At 37.4% G+C, this 22,255-nt stretch overlaps 1 protein-coding gene across 3 annotated transcripts in view; it reads left to right on the top strand.

Moving 5' to 3' along the window:
* HEPH (hephaestin) overlaps positions 1 to 22,255 on the top strand; it is a 96,114-nt gene that overhangs the window by 18,760 nt on the left and 55,099 nt on the right. For all 3 annotated transcript variants that reach the window (XM_031446532.2, XM_031446533.2, XM_010981996.3), the window contains exons 9-14: positions 6,755 to 6,886; positions 9,820 to 10,031; positions 10,999 to 11,149; positions 13,474 to 13,686; positions 19,882 to 20,095; positions 21,647 to 21,786. In XM_031446532.2, coding sequence (XP_031302392.1) covers positions 6,755 to 6,886; positions 9,820 to 10,031; positions 10,999 to 11,149; positions 13,474 to 13,686; positions 19,882 to 20,095; positions 21,647 to 21,786 — 1,062 coding nt within the window. The remainder of the gene's footprint in view (positions 1 to 6,754; positions 6,887 to 9,819; positions 10,032 to 10,998; positions 11,150 to 13,473; positions 13,687 to 19,881; positions 20,096 to 21,646; positions 21,787 to 22,255) is intronic.

Below are 22,255 nucleotides of genomic sequence, written 5' to 3'. Positions count from 1 at the left end.
CCTGGGATGGACCCCCACTTGATCATGATGTGTATCTTTTTTATGTGCTGTTGGATTCTATTTGCTAATAATTTGGTAAGGAATTTTGCACCTATGTTCATCAGTGATATTGGTCTTTGATCCCTCTTTTTGGTAGTGTCTTGGCCTGGTTTTGGTATCAGGGTGATGGTGGCTTCATAGAATGAATTTGGGGGTATCCCCTCCTTTTCAATCTTCTGGAAGAGTTTGAGAAGGACTAGTATGAGTTCTTCTTTGTATGTTTGGTAGATTTCCCCAGTGAAGCCGTCTGGTCCTGGACTTTTATTTGTAGGGCGGTTTTTATTGCTGTTTCGATTTCATTTCTAGTAATCGGTTTGTTTAAGTGGTCAGTTTCTTCTTGATTCAGTCTTGGTGGACAGTATGTTTCCAGAAACTTGTCCATCTCCTCTAGGTTATCCATTTTGTTTCCATATAGTTTTTCATAATACTCTCATATGATATTCTGTATTTCTGCATTATTTGTTGTAATTTCTCCATTGTCCTATCTTATTTTGCTTATGTGTACTCCCTCTGTTTTCTTCTTTGTGAGTTTGGTCAGAAGTTTATCGACTTCATTTACTTTTTCAAAAAAACAGATTTTAGTTTGATCGATTTTTTATATTGTGTTTTTAATCTCTATTTTATTTATTTCCTCCCTGATTTTATTATTTCCTTCTTTCTGCTGACTTTTGCACTTTCTTTTCATTTTCTAATTCTTTTAGCTTGTGGATTAGATTGTTTATTTGAGATTGTTCTTCTCTTTTCGAAGAAAGCCTGTATCGCTATAAAATTCCCTCTCAGCACTGCCTTTGCAGGATCCCATAAATATTGTTTAGTTGTGTTTCCATTTTCATTTTTATTAAGGTATTTTTTAATTTCAACTTTAATTTCCTCATTGACCCATTGGTTTTTTAGTAACATGTTGTTTAATCTCCATGCTTTCTTTTTTTTCTGAATTCTTTCTCTGTAATTGATTTCTAGTTTCATGGCATTGTGGTCAGTAAAGATGCTTGAGATAATTTCTATCTTCTTAAAATTGTTGAGGCTTCTTTTGTGCCCAGGTACATGATCAGTCCTAGAAGATGTTCCATGTGCACTTGAAAAGAATATATATCCTATTTTTGGGGGGTTGTAATGCTCTGAAAATACCCACCAAGTCTAATTTTTCTATTGCATCATTTAATTTCTTTGTTGCCTTATTTATTTCCTGTATGGAATATCTGTCTAGTGATGTTAATACAGTGTTAAAATCTCTGACAGTGATTGTATTCCCATCAATATCCCTCTTTATCTCTGTTAGTAATAGTTTTATGTACTTAGGTGCTCCTATATTGGGTGCATATATATTAAGGAGTGTAATATCCTCATCTTGTATTACTCCTTTAATAATTATAAATTGTCCTTCTTTATCTTTCTTTATGGCCTTTGTTTTAAAATCTATTTTGTCTAAAATCAGTACTGCTACACCTGCTTTTTTGGTTTTCCATTTGCATGGAATGTCCTTTTCCATCCTTTCACTCTCAAACTATATGTGTCCTTCTCCGTAAAGTGGGTCTGTTGTATGCAGCCTATTGAAGGTTCTTGCTTTATTATCCAGTCTTCCACTCTAGTCTTTTGATTGGAGTGCTTAGTCCATTAACATTTACAGTAATTAATAATAGATGTGTGTTTATTGCCATTTTGAACTTCTCTTTGCAGTTGATTTGGTATTTCTTCTTTGTTCCTTTCTTCTTCCTTTTGTGGTTGGTAATTTTCCTGTGTATTATCTTGGATTTTATTTAGTTTTTGTGATTCCGTTGTATGTTTTTGGCTTGTGGTTGCCTTTTTTGTAAATCTATTATCCCATTAGTATAACTGTTTGTATGAAACAGATATTAATATAAGCTCAAACCCATCCTACTGAGAACAGAAAATTTTAAAAAGAAAGAAAAAAAAACTCCATATTTTCTTGCTTCCCTCTCCCACTCTTTATGATTTACATGTCTTCTTCTATAATTTCATGTTTATTCCATTTGTAATTCATGGTAGTTATCACCTTTCCAGTTATGATTTTCTCATTTCTGTAGCATCCTGCTTCTTTTCTTTTCAGAGTAGACCTTTCAATATTTCTTTTAGCATGGGTTTAGTGTTGCTAAACTCTTCTAGTTTTTGCTTGTCTGTGAAATTCTTTATCTCTCCTTCTATCCTAAAGATAGCCTTGCTGGATAAAGTATCCTAGGCTGCATCTTTTTTTCATTCACGACTTTGAATATATCTTGCCACTCCCTTCTGGCCTGTAGTGTTTGTGTAGAGAAATCAGCTGAGAGCCTTATGGAGGTTCCCTTATAACTCACTCTTTATTTTTCTCTTGCTGCTTTTAGGATAATTTCTTTATCCTTGACTCTGGACATCTTGATTATGATATGTCTTGGTGTGAGTTAGTTTAGGTTCTTACTGTTGGCACCCTGTGAGCTTTTTGTACTTCAGTATCTGATTCCTTGTTTAAGTTTGGGAAATTTTCAGTCATGATTTCTTCCAATACCTTGTCAATCCCCTTTGTTCTTTCTTCTCCTTTTGGAACCCCTAGTATACATAGATTTGCACTCTTTATATTATCCCATAGGTCCTATATGTTGTCTTCATTGTTTTTAATTTGTTTTTCTCTCAGCTGTTCAGATTATGTGCTTTATGTTGTCCTGTCTTCTAGATCACTTATTCGTTCCTCTGCATTATCTAGTCTGCTTTGTACAGCCTTTAGATCAGCTCTCATCTCAGCCAATGAGTATACCAATTCTACTTGGCTCTTCTATGTAGTTTTGATTTCATTTTTGACATATTTTATATCTCTAAACACTATCTATTTTAGTTCCTTCAGTACTTTTATCACTTTTTTTTTTTTGAAATCTTGATCTAGTAGGCCATCAATGTCTATTTCATTGATCATTCTTTCAGGGGATTTCTCTTGGTCTTTTAAATGGGAGTGGTTCCTCTGCTTCTTCATCTTGCTCATCTCTCTCTGGCAATGTGGCTTTTGGTGTATCAGTTATCTATTGTAGTCTTTAAGGAGTTTATTTAGTTATCTATCTAATGCGCATGCAGGAATAAAGGTTTTAAAAAAGAGAGAAATAGAATTTTAAATGATGGGAGAAAAAAATTTTGAAAACAGTGTATAATCAGTAATAAAAGAGCAATTTTAATCAGACTAGCAATCGAGTTGAGATGTCTTTTAAAAACCTTAAAAAAAGGAGAAAAGAGCAAAAATCAGTATTTGATACCTGTGTATAATCAATAACAGGAGATCAGTGGATTTTTAAAAATAAAAATAATAAAAATATTTTAAAATAAAAATTTAAAAGGGGTAGAAACTAGAAGCATATACAATTGTTTAAAATGTAAAAATTAAAAAGTAATAGAAAATAGGACAGATTAAAAAAAGATAAAATAAAAAGATTATTTTAAAAGAAGGGAGGAAAAACAGGTTTGAGAACAGTGTTTAATGAATAATAGAAGAGCAAGTTGAAGCAGAATAGCAATCGAGTTGAGACGTCTTTTTAAAGACCTTGAAAAAAGAGCAAAAAAGAATATTTGAAACCTATGTATAATCAATAACAGAAGATCAAAACCAAGAGAAATATAAATGAAATTCTGTGTATCTTTAAAAATAATAATAAAATATTTTAAAGGAAAATTTGAAAGGGATTAAAACTGGAAGCATACACAATTGTTTAGAAAGTGAAAATTAAGAAGGTAATAGAGAATAGAACAGATAAAAAAAGAGGGATATGTGTTCTCATGGAGACTGTGCGCTCTTATTGATTTTATCGAGTAGTCTGTCTTCGCCCTGTTTTGTGAACTCAGCTTGCTGCTTCTAGAGGCCCTTTGTTGGCACCCCTCATCTGTGCTGTTCCCAGTGCCTGTCCACAAGCAGATTGCACCCCCTCCCAACACTGAGGTTAGGTGCTGTGTTCCTTCATGGTGGGCGGGCGGTTCACTCCCCCTCCTGATGCTGCAGTCTGATGCTGTGCTCTGTGAGGTAGGTGGGTGAATCGCGCCACCTCCCAGCACCGTGATCAAGTGCTGTGCTCCTGCCAGAAAGGCGGGTGGCTGCCCTCTACTGGCACCGGTTTCTCCCCTGCTCTGTGCAGCTGCCAGCTCCACCCCAGGTCCCCTCTGTGTAGGCAGGCTCGGGGAAGATGGCAGAACAGCCCTGCCTCTGCTCTGTGACAAAACTCAGCTCCCTGTTTGTCTTGGCGGTGCAAGTTCTCTGAAGTACCAGGGCAGAAATAGCCTATCTGCCTGGGGCTGTAAACAAGTCTCCGTCTGTCCTTTGAGGCTGCTAAGCTCTTAGGTTTGCATTCAGGTCTCAACCCTGCCCCTGCCTGAGTGCTAAGCACTGGAGGATATGGTGGCTGTGGCTGAGTCCCACTTCTCTTCTCCCAAAAACTTTCAGCGGGTTTTTAGAGATGGGGGTATAGCACCCTTCCCCTCAGGGCACATCAGCCATGTTGTTTTATGGAGGGCCCAGGTTGTTTTGCTCTGTGTAGCCACTCATCCACAGTGCTCAGCACCCTGCAGTCCCCCAGTGGTGTCTCAGTGCAGCTGTTCCAGTCCTCCACCCAGCTGGGGCAGTCTGTCCCATCCCCCACCTGCCACTTTGCCTCTAGGGCTGGGAGTTGCCGAGACTTTCTATGCCCATTTAACCTAGTTCTGTTGGTCAAGGGCTGCTCCGTACAGAACCGAGCTTCAGAGGCTCCCATTCTGTCCCACTGACCTCTCCATTGGAGAGGGGGAGATTCAACGAACGAGCGCTATTCCTCCTTTGCTGCTTCCTCCTTTTGGGACCAGTCCTGCACTGCTTTCCTTTTTCTTCTTTCTTTTTTTCCTTTTCTCTTACTGGATTCTTGGTATCTTTGTCTTTTGAAGAGGGTGATGTTCTGTTGGAGTTCGGCAGGTGCTTTGGTTGGCTGAGTGGGTCCGTGAATGTGAGTTTTGGTGTATTTGTGGGAGAGAGTAAACTACCAGCATCCTTCGACTCCATCATCTTGGCCCCTCTGGGTTAAGTTAGTTTTTTTCCCTAGTTACTTAAGTTGTAAAATTAAGTTGTTTATTTGAGAATTTTCATTTTTTAAAATTATTTATAGCTATAAATTTACCCCTCATCGCTTCTTTCACTAACATCTCATGCTTTGGTATGTTGTGTTGTCATTTTCATTTTCCTCTGTGTATTTTCTAATTTCCTTTGTGATTGCTTTTCTGATCTATTGCTTGTTTGAAATTGTGTGGCTTGACTTCCAAAATTTTGTAAATTTTCCAGTTTTCCTTCTGTTATTGATTTCTAACTTCATCTCACTGTGGATGGAGAAGATAATTTGTATGATATATTTTTAAGTCTATTGAGACTTCGTCTGTGGCCTAACATTTGTTTTATCTTGGAACATGTCCTATGTGCACTTGAGAAGAATGTGTGTTCTGTTCTTGTGGGTAGAATGTTCCATATATGATAGCTATAGTTGGCCTGTTGTGTGGTTTGTCTCCCACTTTTCTCAATTCTGTTTTATTTAGTTATTTTGTCCATTATTGTAAGTGGGGTATTGGTTCATAATCTTTGAGCAGGGGTGGGGCATTAGGTGGAGAAACTGAGCAAATACCAAGCCAGAAATTCTGAACTACAGTATTGGTATTGCACTCAAAGCTGACCCAAGCGAGATTATGTCAACTGAAATAAAATGCACAACCTAAAAGTTATGTTTTATTCAGTGGATTTTCTGAGGACTTGAGCCCAGGAGGCAACCTCGCAGTTTGCTCTAAGTGGCAGTTCCACCCAGGGAAGGGAGAAGCCAGGATATATATAAGTTTTTGCAGCAAAGACCAGGTATTCAGAGCATCAAAAGATTACTGTTAATTAAAGAAACCAGATATCTCAAGGTAAGAAATTTAGTGGTTTTGTATGTATGAAAATATGTAAAGGTCTGGGCTCATTGAAATCATTCCTTTGATATGCACCTAGCTATCTAGAACCAGTATCCTGAGTTCACTCAGGGTGCACCATTGGTGGCACCAGAGACCAGGCTGGCTGCTTGTCCACATCCTGAATTCCTTCTGTTCACTGTTGGGGGTAACAGTAGCAACTGATGACTTGATGGCCACAGCATCTTTGTTTACTGATATGGCTGACAATATTTTTCATTCACAGTTATATGTGGTAGGTCGTGGAGCAAAGAAAAGTCTAGAAGTCATGGCTAGACTACCTAGTCCAGGGCCTGAATAGAGTTTATAAATAATTTCATCTGCTTAGAGTCAGTTTAGGATTGAAGGAAGTTCAGATATTTAGATGTATCCTACTAGGAAATGCAGCTGTGGGAACTGGGGGAATAAAGATAGGAGAAATGGAATTGGACCTTACAGTGGGGCAGGAGAAAACCCTGGCTTCAGGACCTGGCTCTATTCCTAATCAGTTATTTCAAATTGGGCAGATCAATTCCAGTTCTCTGAGTTGCAGTTTTCTCATCTGTAAAATGAAGCTATAGTCTGTTTTGTATTTTTAGAATGATATTTGAGTATCAAAATGAGATAATGGATTTTGAAGTGTTTTTATAACTTTTAATTGAAACATACTTGAAAAGGATTATTTTTATTATTGCAGAAAGGAAAATTCTCCATATTTTTCATTTCTCTTTTCTTTCCCTCCCTCTTCTGTTTCCATCCTCCCTGGTCATCTTTATTTTCATTCCCATTGTCTCTCCTTATCATGTCATAGGGCCAGTGATCCGGGCTGAGGTGGGTGACACCATCCAGGTGATCTTCTACAACCGTGCCTCCCAGCCATTCAGCATACAGCCTCATGGGGTCTTTTATGAGAAGGACTCCGAGGGAACTGTGTACAATGATGGTGAGAAGGCAGGGTTTCTGAGTAATGTGGCTGCATGTTATAGCAGGTAGCTCTAGAAGATAAATAAATAGGGGAGGGAAAGAGAGAGAAGGAGGCAGAATTAATTGTCATGCATGGATGTTGTTGAATGAATGCATATTATAGAGAGGCAGAGCTGAGGTCAATAAGAGACAATTACTTTTAAATATATTTAAATATATTCTGGTTATAAAAATAAAATGTATATATTATGGAATTTTGATAAACATGGAAAATTATAAAATAAATAAACATCATTCATAGATAAATTGCCATTACATTTTGGAATACCTTTTAATATTATACATGTTTATACAAATGTATATAATTATAGATTTGTGATAATATTTTTGTATGGTTTTTTATCATACTGTTTTCACTTACTATTATATTGTGTCCATTTTCTATGCCATTATAATATTATAAAAATTTTAATGATTATATAATACTCTATGTCATGGATTTGCCATAATTTGTTTACCTTATCCTCTGTTGTTTGAACATGTAGATTGCTTTCATTATTTTTAATATTGTAAGTCATGTTGCAATGAATCAATACATACATTTGGTTTGGATTACTATATCAGGAGAGAATCCTAGAAGTGGAATTATTGGGTAACTAATTTATTGTTTTCTCTGAGAATAATATTAACACATGCTAATCCCAAGCCAAAAATATATTAAAAAAATACTGAAAGCATAAAGGGCAAAGTTACAGACAAATCTGGTATGAAATAATATTCTACAGTGCAACTGATATGAAAAAGATTATATATATGTGTGTGTATATATGTATAGGTGTGTATATGTATGTGTGTGTGTATAAAAAACTGAATCACTAGGATGTATAAGAGAAACTAACACAATATTGTAAAACAACTACACTTCTATTAAAATAAATCAATGTCATAGGGGAAAAAAATCAAAGAGACAACATCACATGCAATATGCAAACCTTGCTTGATTTTGGTTCTAAAAAGAGACATTTTGAAGATAGTCAGAAATTTTTTTATATACACTGGATATTAGATGGTGTTAGGGTATTTTATTAGCTGTGGTAATGTTATTGTGGTAAATAGGAGTACTTACTGATGTATTCAGAAGTAAAATGTCATGACGCTTGCATTTTACTTCCAAATGATTTAGAAAAAGCAAACAAAAACTGTATGTGTATGTGTGTGTGTAGATATACATACACATAAATTTAGGTATATTAAAGATGCCAAAATGTTAACAGTCAACTCCAAGTAGTAGGGTTATCATTGTACTATCCTTTAAAATTTTCTGTTTGTTTGAAAATTTAAAGAGTTAGAAACGGTGAATGAATAAGAAAAGTAAGTTAAAGCCACCCTAAATTATATACCACCATATTATAAATTACACTCCAAGGACCTATCATATAGCACAGGGAACTATATTCAATTACTAGTAATAACCTTAATTGAAAATAATCTGATATATATATATATATACATATATATATATGTGTGTGTGTGTGTGTGTATGTGTGTGTGTGTGTGTGTATGTGTGTGTGTGTGTGTGTGTATATCTGAATTCCTTTGCTGTACACTTGAAACTAACATTGTAAATCAACTACACTTCAATAAAAAATAAAATTAACCCCTTAAAAATAAATAAATAAAAGGTGAAAACCACAACAAAATTATACTCCAAACATTTTTGTGTTTCTTTGCATACTTTCATGATTATTTCATCAAAATATATTTTTAAGATGTGGAATTGTGACAAAGGGTACACACATGAAAAATTTTGGTACCTACGTCCAAATTGCTTTATGGAAAAATTTGCAATCATATCAATGTGGAGTTCTATGAACAGTTACCGAGAGGGAGGACACATTTTCTTACAACCTTACCAGCACAGGGCAGCCCTTCAATTTTTTAATTCTTTTTTATGGAAGTACTGGCGATGGAACCCAGAACCTCACGCATGCTAAGCATGTGTTCTACCACTGAGCTATACCCAATCCCCCCGGGCAGCCATTTTAATGTTTGTTAAAATGTCAGTCTTGAAGGCAAACAACAACAACAAAACTCGTTTTTACTTGCATTAGGTTGAAAATTTTCAGTACTTATTTTGTATCATTTTTCTTGGGCATAAACTTTTTAAGACTTGTGATACGTTCTGTCAATTTTTTTTCCAAAAGGGCTATTTTCATTTACAATTAACCTTTTCATAGGTGAGTGAGAGGAGTAGGTGCCATTTGAACCACTTCTCACCAGCGCTGAGTATGATAATGTTTAAAAATTTTGTTAATTTGACAGGCAAAAAAGTTATCTAACAGTTTTCATTTGTACTTCTTTGATTACTAATAGGTTTTAAATTTTTAAATAAAATTTCTATGCATTGTTTGACCATTACTTGTGTCCATTTAAGAAATTACAGCCTTAGTGTGTGTGTGTGTATATATATATATATATATATATATATATATATACACACACACATGCATACGTATATAGAGAGAAAAGTGTTCAACAATTAGAACTGTTCAAAGATGAAACAGGCTATGATGGCAGGTAGTGAATCTTCCATCTCTGAATATTTTTAAGCAGAAGTAGGAATACAAAAACAGATGAATGTGTATTTTTATGTGAGGGATAGTCCAAATAAATTTTAAAAGCCCTTTTAATTCTTAAGTCCTATGAGTTTAGAAAACTGAAACCTGGGGAAGTTTACATTTCTCCAGTTCATATTACAATTAGTGGCAGAACCAGAATCCACACTCTGACTCCCACCCAGGATCCTTTTCAATATTCTATATTCCATGTTATTGCTGCTCCTACTACTGCCCCAAAATGCCTTTGTGGGATTATAATCTTTGCTCTACTGTTTGGAGATGATGATGCTCATTCTAGCCAATGTGAGTAATGAATTCTATGTTTTCCCTGTAGGCTCATCCCACCCCGGCTTGGTGGCCAACCCCTTTGAGAAAGTAACATACCGCTGGACAGTCCCCACCCATGCCGGCCCCACTGCTCGAGATCCTGCCTGTCTTACCTGGATGTACTTCTCTGCTGCAGATCCCATAAGAGATACAAATTCTGGTCTGGTGGGCCCCTTGCTGGTGTGCAAGGCTGGTGCCTTGGGTGCAGATGGCAAACAGGTATTGCCAGGGTTTCTGGCTGAAAAGCCTGCTGGGAAGAGGATGAGGCTGGGTTGCTGAATAAGAATTCAGAATGGAATGGGGTTCTAGAGGTGAGGAGATGGGAAAAAAACAAATTATTAAATCAAAAATTAATATTTGGTGATCTCATGCTATCTTGCATGCTATTCTTTCATTCACAAACACACACCTTAGTCTCCATTCCTTTCTATTTTAAATTCTCCTATTATCTCCTCATTTTTTTAACTTCAGTGGCCCCTAAACCTTGCTCCTAATTCCTAAATCTGCTTTACTATTTGCTTGTCTTCTTTCATATCTGTTTAATCATTTTTAGCTTTGTAACCTTGGGCAAATTACTTAATTTCTTTTTGCCTCAGTTTCCTCATCTATAGTAAAGGGTTAACAATGGAAGAAGGTATCTTCAGTTTCAGTGAAGATTAATTAAAATAACCCATATAAAGTGCTTAACACAGTGTCTGAGTGTCTGATACATAGTAAGCACTCAATAAATGTTGGCAGTAATAACAATAATATTACTATAATTAATACTGAATAATAAAAATAGTATATTTTCTAATTCTTCCCCACATCCCAGAGAGTCCTCTCCTAATCTCCTAGGCACCTTTCCCACTCTTCTCCCCATTTGACTCTAAGCTGTGTTCTAGAACACCCTGTACTCTTCTCCATAATCCTCATCTTGTCCTTCTTTCCCACCCTTTTTCATACATCCCTCCCTTCCAGTCATATCACTCTATTCTAACCTCCTTCACCCACCTGCAATTTGAATTTACCTTCGGAAAAATTTCCTAGAAACAACTGCAGCTCTAAGCAGGTGATATGGGCTTGGCTCTGTGTTTGGACAAGGAAATGGGAAATAATCAGGGATCTTTGGGTCTGGAGCTACACAGTCCACAATTGCTGAAACTATTGTCATTCTTCCCTCTGTTCTCTTCTACTGGGACTACAGAAAGGGGTGGATAAAGAATTCTTTCTACTTTTCACTGTGTTGGATGAGAACAAGAGCTGGTACAGCAATGCCAACCAAGCAACTGCTATGTTGGATTCCCGTCTGCTCTCAGTGGATGCCAAGGGTTTCCAAGACTCCAATCGGATGCATGGTATGGGGAGTGCTTTTGCCCTGAGCTACAACTAAGAGGTTATGAATAAAGTCTAACCTAGACTTAATCATGACTCATTCTTGAAAATACTGACAGCATTGGTCAGTTCTGCCCATGAGATTAGCTAACTGAGGGATTGAACCTAAGAGAACAGATCTTATACTTAGCACCTTCTTGTGTTATGTTCTACTTCAGAGTACGGGTGACACTGGAAAAAGGTACTGTGAAATAATGATTACACACAAAGGATCCATTGGAGAATGAGAAGAGTAAGCTGGGATGATAATTTTCCAATCTCTTCTCCTCCTCCCTTATCACTCACTACCCTTGCTTCTCAACCCCATACTCCAACCAACCAGAGATACTTTTCTCTATATAGACATAGCTTATACTTTTCTGAGTTCATACTTTTGCATTGCTTTGTCCTCCACTTGAAATGCCCCTCCTTACATCTTTGCTCTTTGCCTGTGTAAATTCTTTCCACTCTCTAAGACCTACTCAAAAACTACTTCCTCCATGTAACAATTTCTTATCACCCACACCCAGGATAATGACACCCTCTTCTGAACTACTATTGTATTTTTATCAGGCCATTTTAATAACAATTCCAAAAACTCATCAATATTGTAGTTATCTGTTACATGGCTTTTGACTTCTGCTAGAATGTAGTCTCCTTAAAGGTGAGTATTGTTTGTTGTTTATTTGTGAATCCTTTACATGGTCTAATGCATAGTAAATATTTATGGAACTAGTCAACTACTAAATTAATGAGTAGGTGGGTGAGTGAATGAATTAGTGGGGATATATGGTCTGACTTTCCAAGGAGCTCTCAACATTTTGCAATGAAATGAGACTAACAACACCCTAACAACACTCATAAAACATTTTTGGAACAATCTAAGACAGACTATGATTAAGTGCTAAATTTTGTAGAACAGCATTTATGTGACAGAGTTCAAAGGAGGAGAACGTTAATGAGGAACAATCCAATTAAAGGTTACCCAGAAGAAGGGACTACTTGAACTGAGACTTGGGGTTTGAATAGGTTTGCAATCAAATATTATAGACAGGGGAAGCAGAATCAGGAGTTAAGCAATTTTCCTATCACATTTCAGGAGATTATCAAATAAAGTTACTCATTAAAGCTGGTCCCAGTGGATGTATGGACTTTGAAATTATATCAGCTTCAAGCAGATCTTCCCATATTTTTGAGGAGAGTATGGAGGGTGGTGGGGGATCAAGAATGACTGTGTTGTCTTTTGGCTCCATCTCTTGGTTCTTATTACCAGCAAGTTACATCAACTGGAATATTAAGATAGTCCTACAAACCAAGATTATTCCAGTCTGAATTTATAAAACACCTGATTAGTACCAGGCAACGTGTCAGGTGTTTGGGCAGTCACACAAATACAGAAAAAATGATGTGCTTCCTGTTAGGCTTATTTAGAGTGGGAGATAGATTTGTAAGTAAATTATTGGATTCTGATAAGTGATATAGCAGAATTTTGTTGGGGAAAATTTCAAGGAAACTAGAAAGATTGTAATAACTGCTTCACAGAAGAGGTGACATCTGAGTTTGGACATGATGGATGTGTAGTAATTTGCTGTAGTGGGACACGAGAAGGAAAGTTTATTCCAGGCAGAGGGAACAGCATGTGAAAAGTAAACATGTGTTTTCTAAGTGCCTACCATGTTTAAGATCTTGGGAATGCAAAGCCAAATAGAGCTCACAGGATAATGGTGTATATGTGTGTGTGAGAGAGTGAGAAGATAGATTGCAGGCAAGAGTCCCAGGGAGGAGGCTTTTGCAGGTGTTCAGGCCAGTGGCAATGGAAGTGAAAATAAAGAGAAGGAAGCAGATTGAAAGCTGAGGATGGGAGCTTGGGGAACCCCAACACTTTACAAAGGCATGAAGAATGAGAACAAGATGGAAGAGGAACAATCAGAGAAGTTGTAAGAGAACCAGGGAAGTATGGTGCTACAGAAGCCAAAGGATGAGAGTTTCAAGAAAGTGGGAACAGGAGAGATTGGTACTTGTGTGTGTGTGTGTGTGTGAAGGAGTTGTGGTAGTGGAGAGTAGTTCAGTGTAGAACATGGAAAAGGAGGAGCAGGAGGTAAAGTCAGAAAGGCCAGTTGGTCTTTCATCCCAAAGAGGAATGCCTTCCTAAGTAGAACTAAAGTCGCTTAGGGAAGAAGGCAGAAGAGTAGAGAATAACTCAGAAATTTCAAGTTGTGGGAAATCTTAGTACAGAGCTGATGCCATGCTATTGGCCAGAGTAGTCTAGTCTCATCTCCCCACCCTGTCTTGTGTTTCTGTTTTCTAGCCATTAACGGGTTTCTGTTCTCTAATCTGCCCAATCTGGACATGTGCAAGGGTGATAAAGTGGCCTGGCATCTGCTCGGCCTGGGCACAGAGACTGATGTGCATGGGGTCACATTCCAGGGAAACACTGTGCAGCTTCAGGGCATGAGGAAGAGTGCAGCCATGCTTTTTCCTCACACCTTTGTCATGGCCATCATGCAGCCCGACAACCCTGGTAAGTTCCTTAGCAGTTGGCCCTAGGCTGAGAAACTGTTGGGCATGGGGGTGGGTGAGGTGGGGGGATGGTGAAGAGAAAAGAAGACTCATGTTGAGGGTACTAGGGAAGTTTTCAAAACACTTCTGTATTCTTTTTCCTCAGTGTTTACTCCATGTTCTGGTTATTTGGATTCTCTTCTCAGCTGCAGGCAGAATAGAGTGAAGAGCTGAGGAAGCTTTCTTTCTGGAACAACAGGAAAGAAGTAGGGATGCTGCTCAATATCAGGACAATTCTTATATAGGCAGAGAGTAGACTTGGCCACATAGCTCCAAATAAAAATTCTATAGATACAATCCTTGCATTGGGAAAGAGGTCCAGGAGATATACCTAGGCCTTCCAACTCTGATATTCTGTGAGAATTTTTTTCAAACTTCTGGTGGGAGTAGGGTGGGGTGTGCTGTAACAGTTTCATCCTAGGAATCAGAACACAAGAACTTCTAGTTCAAGCTCTTTTATTAATTTGCTGTTTAATTTTGGTCTAATCACTCTCTGTGGCTAGATTTCTTCCTTCTTGTTTTGTTTATTCCTCCCCCATTCCTCCCTTTCTTCCTTTATTTTCTTTCTTCCTCCCTCCCTTCCTCCTTCCATCTCCTTCTCCCTTGCAGTTTCTAGGGTGCATTATTTTTCCAGGCAGTAGGTGGCAATAGTGACTGTAAGGAAAATCTGTCAGTTCCATGCAGTTCCCACTAAACTTTTATTTTTATTCTGTAAATTTCATTCATATCTGGGGGGAAAAATGTCTAAATGAAGCAAGTCACTTTAACAATTAATAATTTCAGCGTGGCACTGGGTTTGAAAAACATTTGACATAAATCAGGTCTCCACAGACTTCGTGGGTCCCCATTTCTGCCCATCCACTTGGGATGCTTTCTTGGTGAAGGAGAGTTGTTGTTAGCAAATTGGAAACAACCATTAATGGGACTGAAAGGAACAACAGAAATAAATGCTTGCAGTGAGTGCTGGGATAGGGAACTTCTGAAAAAGAAAGACTCTTCTATCTAGCCTTGGCCCCAAAGCTAAACTCTACATTTAATCTCCTTCCTACAAAATTACAGGCTCCTCAGCCAGTTCTATATACCTCTCCAGAGCTTACTCTTACTTTGGATGAATAAAATTATTTTTGTGCCACACTACAGCCCTAGGAGAGTGACTGTAGATGGCTTAAAAACATTCTGATCAGTAGTATGGGGGGAGAGGAAGTGAATGAGTTTATAAGAGTAAAGGCTTAAAAGTTTACTCATAGTCAAGATTCCCGAGTTTTCTTACTAGCAAAAGCCCATTTTTTTAACTTTACATTTTCCAGTCATTTCATACTCTCCACTTTCTGAAGAGTTCCTGAATTGTAGAACATTGGAACTGGTAGACCCCCTTTGAGACAATCTTAATTCACTTATTTTACTAATGGAAATATGAGACAGAGACCTCGAGGGGGAAAATGATTTTCTCAGGTTAGGAATGTTGTTTCTAGTTTTTTTTTTCTTTTTCCTCTTGCCCCTTCTTGATCAAGCCCTATTGATTCTTACTCCTTGGTGATCTATTTAATCTAATCTCCTTTATTCTGCCCTTGGGAATTTGGTCTTTGATTAAGATTAAGAGAGGCCATTGTGAGTAGACCCCCAAAGATTGGTAAATATACATATGTAATTAAGCAGCCTTGCAGGTGGCTTAAAAATATCACCATGAGATTCAACATGTTGTTTATGGGGTACTCATAATTATGTTTAATACAATAGAAAACAAATATCCAGAAAAAATGCAGCAAAATGTTAAGAGTGTGAATGTTGCAGGTTTATTGGTGACTTTTTTAATCCTCTTTTTGTTTTGCTTTAAATTCTAATAATATTTAAATTTTAAATATTAATTGCATTTAATAGAAATGATACATTTGTATTTAAAAATATCATCCTGAATAATACATCTCAGGTCTTCCAATAGAACTACTGACACTAGAACTTTGAGTGCCATGGAAAGTGGCAGATAAAAAAGCTAGAGCTTGTAATGTATTATTTTCCACCAACTTCATGTTAGATTTCTTAGCAGTGATGAGAATATTTATTACTGCTCTGGTCCCTCAGGGTTTCCTTCCTCTTTTTCATCAGTGGAGCTCACTCTTTATTCTTTTCTTTTCCCCCCTTTCCTACCCTCTTTTTTCCCCCATTACTTTTTCTCCCTTCTCTCTTTTTTCTCTTTTTCATTCTTTCTGTTTTGCTTTTCTCCTTTTTTACATCTCCCTTCTTTTTTCCTTTCCTTCTTTCCTCTTTTCCATCCTTTTTTCTTCTTCTTCTTTTTTTTTTTTTGCTTCTTTTTTTCCTTTTGATTTTCCTTTTTTTTTTTTTTCTTGGCTTCCCTTCTCTCAATTCCTTTCTCTTCTTTATTTTTGTTTCTTTATCTCCTTTTTCTTTTATCTTATTCCTTTTCCTTTTCCTTTCTTCCTGTTTTCTTTTCTTTTTCCTTTAATCTGTATCTTTTCTTTTATCTCTCCTTGTCTTCCTCTGTTTCTCCTTTTTCTTCCTCATTTTTAACTTTCCCTTTCTTTTACAATTAGATTTTCCCCAAACATAGTAAACATCTGTTTTCTTCCACTTGTTGGTCTAGATGCTATGGATGTGAGGATGGATGAAGCAGTTCACAGTTAGTGTAAAATGGAGATAGGTGTCTAAACAATATTCACAATGCTATGATAATGCTAACAGCCAAGAGCTATGGTAATACACAGTAAGTTTTAACAACTTCTGCCTGATTGTATTTGGAGTAATACTTTTCTAGAAAAGCAGATATTCAAGCTGAGTCTTTAAGGATAAATAAACTGTCAGTAGGCAAAGAAATGGAATGGGTGGTAAAGAGGGCATTATAGCAGTAGTAATCATATGGGCAATGACTTGGAAGCAGCATCTGCCTACAAAAGTTGCATAGACTGATTTTATTCAGTGGTTATCAACTAAGGTAGTATGCTAAAATGTATTTGGAAATGTGAGCAAGTATTTTTAGTTGTCACAATGTCTGTGGACATGAGGAGTATGATACTGTCATTTAGAGAATGGGAGTCAGAGATGCTAAAGCTTTCTGCAATAAGTAAGAAAGTCTTAAACAATGAAGAGCAATCTCACACAACATGCTAATAGCACCATTGTTGAGGAATACCAAGAAATAAGGTTTAAGAGGAGCTGGAGAAGGAGGGCCTTGAAAGAGGTGATGAGAGCCTGACAATAGGTGGGAGCATAAAGGATGCAGATAAGGGGCAAAGTTAAAGGATATCTGAGAGATCTGACAAGAATTTGCTAAGGGGCTGAGCAAGAGAAAGGATGTCTGAAGTTTTCATCTTGTGCACTAGATGGGTGGTGGTGTTATTACCCAAATGAGCAAACACAGGAGCAAGGGAAGGGTAGTAACATGTGGATAGAAAGTACTCATTTTGGGGCATGTTGAGTTTTAAGTTCCTAGTGAAATCCAAGTGGTGTGGATTTTATAGTAGGTAGCTGTGGATGAAAATATATACTTTGGAGGAGAAGTCCAGGCTAGAGAGAGAGATATCTGAGTGTTATCATAGTTCAGGTTCTTAAGCATGTAAACTTATAGGAAATAAAACTTAAGGCAAAAATCAACATTTAAGAGGAAAGAGGGAGAAGATATGCCAGAATAAGGAGACAGATAAAAGATTGGTCAAATAGGTAGGAAGAGACTCAGATACCAAGGGCAGAAGTGTGTTGAAAGAGAAGCATCTAGGAAAACAATGTCCATATGAGAGAATTCAGACAATTTGCTAGTCCGAGGTCACATGATTCTCCCAGAAAGTATTCTATTTGTTCTCATTCCCTCCAATGATCATCATACTTTCTTATCCACACCAACTCCTAAGCTATGATTTTTGGGCAGTGTATATAGTCTTTCATTTGCCCAGAAATTTTTTCATTCAACACATATTCATTGCACATCTTCCATGTGCTAAGACTAGGGTGGAAAGGTGAAAAGATAGACATGACCATTACTCTCAGGGGAAATACAGAATAAACACACAAAAACACAGACATAAAATAGTAAGATAATTTCAGATCATGATATATGTCATGAAGAAAATAAAATACAATGATGCAATAAAATGATAGGGGCATTAAAGAGAGAGTATTCAGGGAAGGCCTCTATGAGAATGTGACATTTAAGTTGAGACCTAAATATGTGAGAGGAAGGAGCTATATGAAGATCTCTGAGCAGAACATTCCAAGCAAGTGCAAATGTCCTAAGGTGGGAACAAGTATGGCTTGTTCAAGGGTAGGAAAGAAGGCCAGTATGCTTGGAGTGTAGTGAGTTAGAAGAAGACTGACATGACTTGAAATCATAGAGGTTGGCAAGAGTCATATGATGTAAGGCTTTGTAGACCACAGTGAGGAGCTTGGATTGTATTCTGAGTACGAATGGAGCATTTGAAGCAAGGGGGTAATGTGTTCTGGATCATATTTGTTAAAGAGGACCCTGGATCCTGTGTGGAGAATGTTTGAAGAGGGAAGGGGAAGAGGCAGAAAGGAGAGTTGTGAGACTATTGAAATTTTCCAGGTGAGAAATGATGGTGGCTTTGACTAAGGAAGTAGAGTGGAAATGGAAGGATGATTTTGAAGAAGATGATAGGATTTATTAATGGAATAGATATGGGGGATAGGAAAATAGAAGAGTTAAGAAATAGATATGGAAAGAAAAGAACAGATTTTTTTTTTCCAAGAAGTCTATAAACTAGTGGAAAGGACAGTTTATTTATTTATTTATTTATTTATTTATTTATTTATTTATTTATTTATTTATTTATTTATTTTAATTTATTATTATATTATTTTATTTTTGGTGGGGGGAGGTAATTAGGTATATTTATTTTTAATGGAGGTAGTAGGGATTGAACCCAGAACCCTATGCATGCAAAACATGTTCTCTACCACTTGAGCTATACCCTCCCCTCTTGAAAGGATTTTTTTAAAGAGAGGAGCAATTAGTCCTTAACTATGTGGTTTAGATATAAAATATGCTAGGAGTAGAGAGGCCAAGAGCGTCGAGGCCAATGTGGGCTAGAATAGTCAGGGAGGGCTTTCTGGAAGAGATGAATCATGATTAGGTCTTAGAGAATGAATAACCTCTTATAGATGTTTATGGGGAAGGAGATGGAAGGTATATTCCAGAAAAGTAATAACAACATGAGTGATAATTTCAAGATAGGAATGGGATATGTGAGAGGGGCAATCAGTGACAAATTCAATTAAAGTACTGGTTGAATTTGGGGCAGAATGGGAAGTGAAGTTGTTGAATAGTTTGGAGCCATCTCATAGAGGCCTTTAAAAGCCTGGAAGAAGAATTTGTAGTGGTGGGATAGAGAGTGAGCAGTAAGGAAAGGGATGCTGAAAAAAATGTCCTAAGAAATTTTGCCTCTCCTGACCAATAGTCTATATGAGGCTTTGTATCCTTGACATCGAAACTTGGACCTTGAGAACAGGTCTGAGCATCTCTACAATTCAGACATTTAAGAGCAAACTGGGACATATATAAGGTTTGTATATGTATACGTATATGCCCACATGTATTTCTTTGGGATTTGGTAGAAAAGTGATAAAATTGGTCAACACCATCTTTTAAATAATAATTATTACAATTTTATTTACTTATAGTTTCATTTGTTGAACATTTACTATATACTGTGCCAAGCAATATGTATATATTATCATATTTAATTCTAAAACAACCCCATAAAGTAACTAAAATTATCTCATTTACCATGAGGAAACCGAAACAGAGACTTAAAACTTTTCTGAAGATTATATAGGTAATAAGTGCTAGATAGGTTGACCAACCATCACAGTTTGCTCAGAACTGAGGAATTTCCAAGGACACGGGACTTTCAATGCTAGAACTAGGGAAGCCCTTGGTAAACAGAAAGATTTTGGTCATCCCAGTGGCAAAGTTTAGTTTTAAACCCAGACAGTGTAGCTTTGGCACCAGAACTCTTAGCCTCTGTGCTCATTACTCTCAATAAACTTATAATAATCTTTTGTCTAATGTATAGAAGAATCTTATCTGAAGCTACACACTCTCTGCAATATGCCTATAGAGAAGCTGAAACTCCCTAAGCACTACACAGAGCTATTCTGATTCAGGTTTTGCTCTCTGTTCCTACCTTAGGGATATTTGAGATTTACTGCCAGGAAGGCAGCCATAGAGAAGCAGGGATGAGGGCAATCTATAATGTCTCCCAGTGTCCTGGTCACCAGGCCAACCCTCGTCAACACTACCAAGCTGCAAGAATCTACTACATCATGGCGGAAGAGGTGGAGTGGGACTATTGCCCTGACAGGAGCTGGGAACTGGAATGGCACAACCAGACTGAGAAGGACAGGTAAGTCTTCAGAAAAAAATAGATCACACTTTCAGAGATTCTGGGTCATTTTACAGTTAAGGAGGATACTGAAATTCTGAGACAAAGAGGCACTTATCTAAAGTCACCTAATAAGATACCAACAGATGTAGAGCAGGGACTAGAACACAGGTAAGCTGGAACTCAGTGCTTCTTCTATGTTGCTATACTGTAGAGCTGAAGTAAAAGACCTTGCTCACACCCTCATGCTCTCAATCTTTGCCTCTTTTCCTCTGGTTAGCCAGAAGCACCTATATTAGGACTTAAAAGTTTTGGAGAGTTTACTAAAGGGACTGAATACCCCAAGTTCAGCTGCTCCTTGGCAAAATGTCATTAAGATAGAGGCTAAGCTATATAGCAGGAAAAGCCCAAAATAAGGTAGATAAAATAAGTTAGAATTTTATTTCTTGCTTGCATAATAGTATAGATATGAGTTGTTCAGGGTCAATAGGTAAACTAGTCACACATAATACTTACTTTCATCTCTGGAACTAACATGTATATTCCAGTTGCAGTGATTCCAAGCTATCAAGAAAGGGGGACAAAATCCAGGGCAAGCAGTACCATCTGTAAGGCAATGACCTGAAAGTTGTATATATTACTTTCTCTCATACCCCATTATTCTGAACTTAATCATATGCCCATACTCAGCTGCAAGAAAGTCTAAGAAGTATAATCTCTGGTTAGGAAGTCACTTGCTCAGCTAAAACTTGAGTGATTCTATTACTAAAAAGGAAGGAGGGGAGAATGAAGACTAAGGTGCAGTTTAACAATTTCCACCATAGTTTATTTTTGGTGTTCTCACTACTCTTTGCCAATTATTTATGTTGGTTGTTGAAGGTTAAAGCCTTCCTAACTTGTTCTGCAATCTAGAAAAATTCCCTTCTCTGGGCCTTGGTTTACTCATCTTTAAAGTAATGTGGTATAGTCGAAAGAACTTGACCAGATTTGAACCCAAGTCCTGGCTCCTTTTCTGGCTGACAGTATCGATGAAGATAAGTCCTGTCACCTCTAGATCACTGAACTCCACTTCTAAGGCATACCTACCTCATCAGCCAATTGGTAATGTCAAATGATAAAATAAAAAGTAAAGCTCTTTATAAACAGGAAAACATTTCATAAGAAGAAATCTGTAAGATTTAATTTTCTTCCTATGTCTTCCCACCTCTTACCCTCCAGCAACAGAAGCAGTTAGTCCTTTTGTCAGGCCAATTCCATCTGTGACATCTTTAAGGCTGGTGCTAGATTCCAAGGCTTCTGATTATCATCCCGGTGTTCTTGCCATATTAGTCATACTATAAATTCCTATCTGGATGATGGCAAATAAGAGAATATAAATAGATATTGAAATCTGCCATCTTTAATTGCAGTTATACAGCCAATGCAGTGGACAATCTGACATGGGATGGAATAGGTTCCCTCCTTCTTATATCTTTTATCTGTGATATGAGGCTAGGTCTGACGTGGCTTCCACATATCTGAAAATGAAGGGTTGAGGGCCAGGTGTTAATACCACTCTTTGGATTCCTCTAGTTATGGTCATATCTTCCTGAGCAACAGTGATGGACTCCTGGGTTCCAGATACAAGAAAGCTGTATTCAGGGAATACACTGATGGTACATTCAGGATCCCACAGCCAAGGACTGGAGCAGAGGAGCACTTGGGAATCTTAGGTAAGGGAATTCTACTTCCCTCCTAGTGTCTAGAAGCCTGTGCTGTTCCTAAGGAGACTGTGTCATATCAGGAAGGCCTCTCCATTTCCCATTATCAGTTTTCAGTTTTTCCTTATAGCATGCTGGAACTATAGTCAAATTTTCTAAATCAACCATAAAAATAAGCAATCAAATGGGGTAGTTCATTAATTCTGCTGCAACCTGAACCAGGATTTCCAGGTCTCTGTATCTAGGGATCTGTGAGAGTGATTTTTTTTTAATGCTAAAGTCAGGGGAACTTAGGAACATCAAAGCATAAGAAAAAAATGGTACAGGGAACCAGTATTACCCTTGCACCCCAGTTTAATTATTGCTGTAGTTTCTTCAGTTTCATAGGGGCCAATGGGTTTCCTCATTCTTGTCCTTATGCAGAAGGGACCCACTGGCCCTTGAAGAGAACCCAGCAATTCTCTGTGCCAAACTCTCACTC

Source organism: Camelus dromedarius, chromosome X, assembly GCF_036321535.1.
Source record: "Camelus dromedarius isolate mCamDro1 chromosome X, mCamDro1.pat, whole genome shotgun sequence".
NCBI classification, from domain to species: domain Eukaryota; kingdom Metazoa; phylum Chordata; class Mammalia; order Artiodactyla; family Camelidae; genus Camelus; species Camelus dromedarius.
The sequence above is the reverse complement of the archived record's forward strand: the minus strand, read 5'-3'. Positions and strand labels throughout refer to the sequence as shown.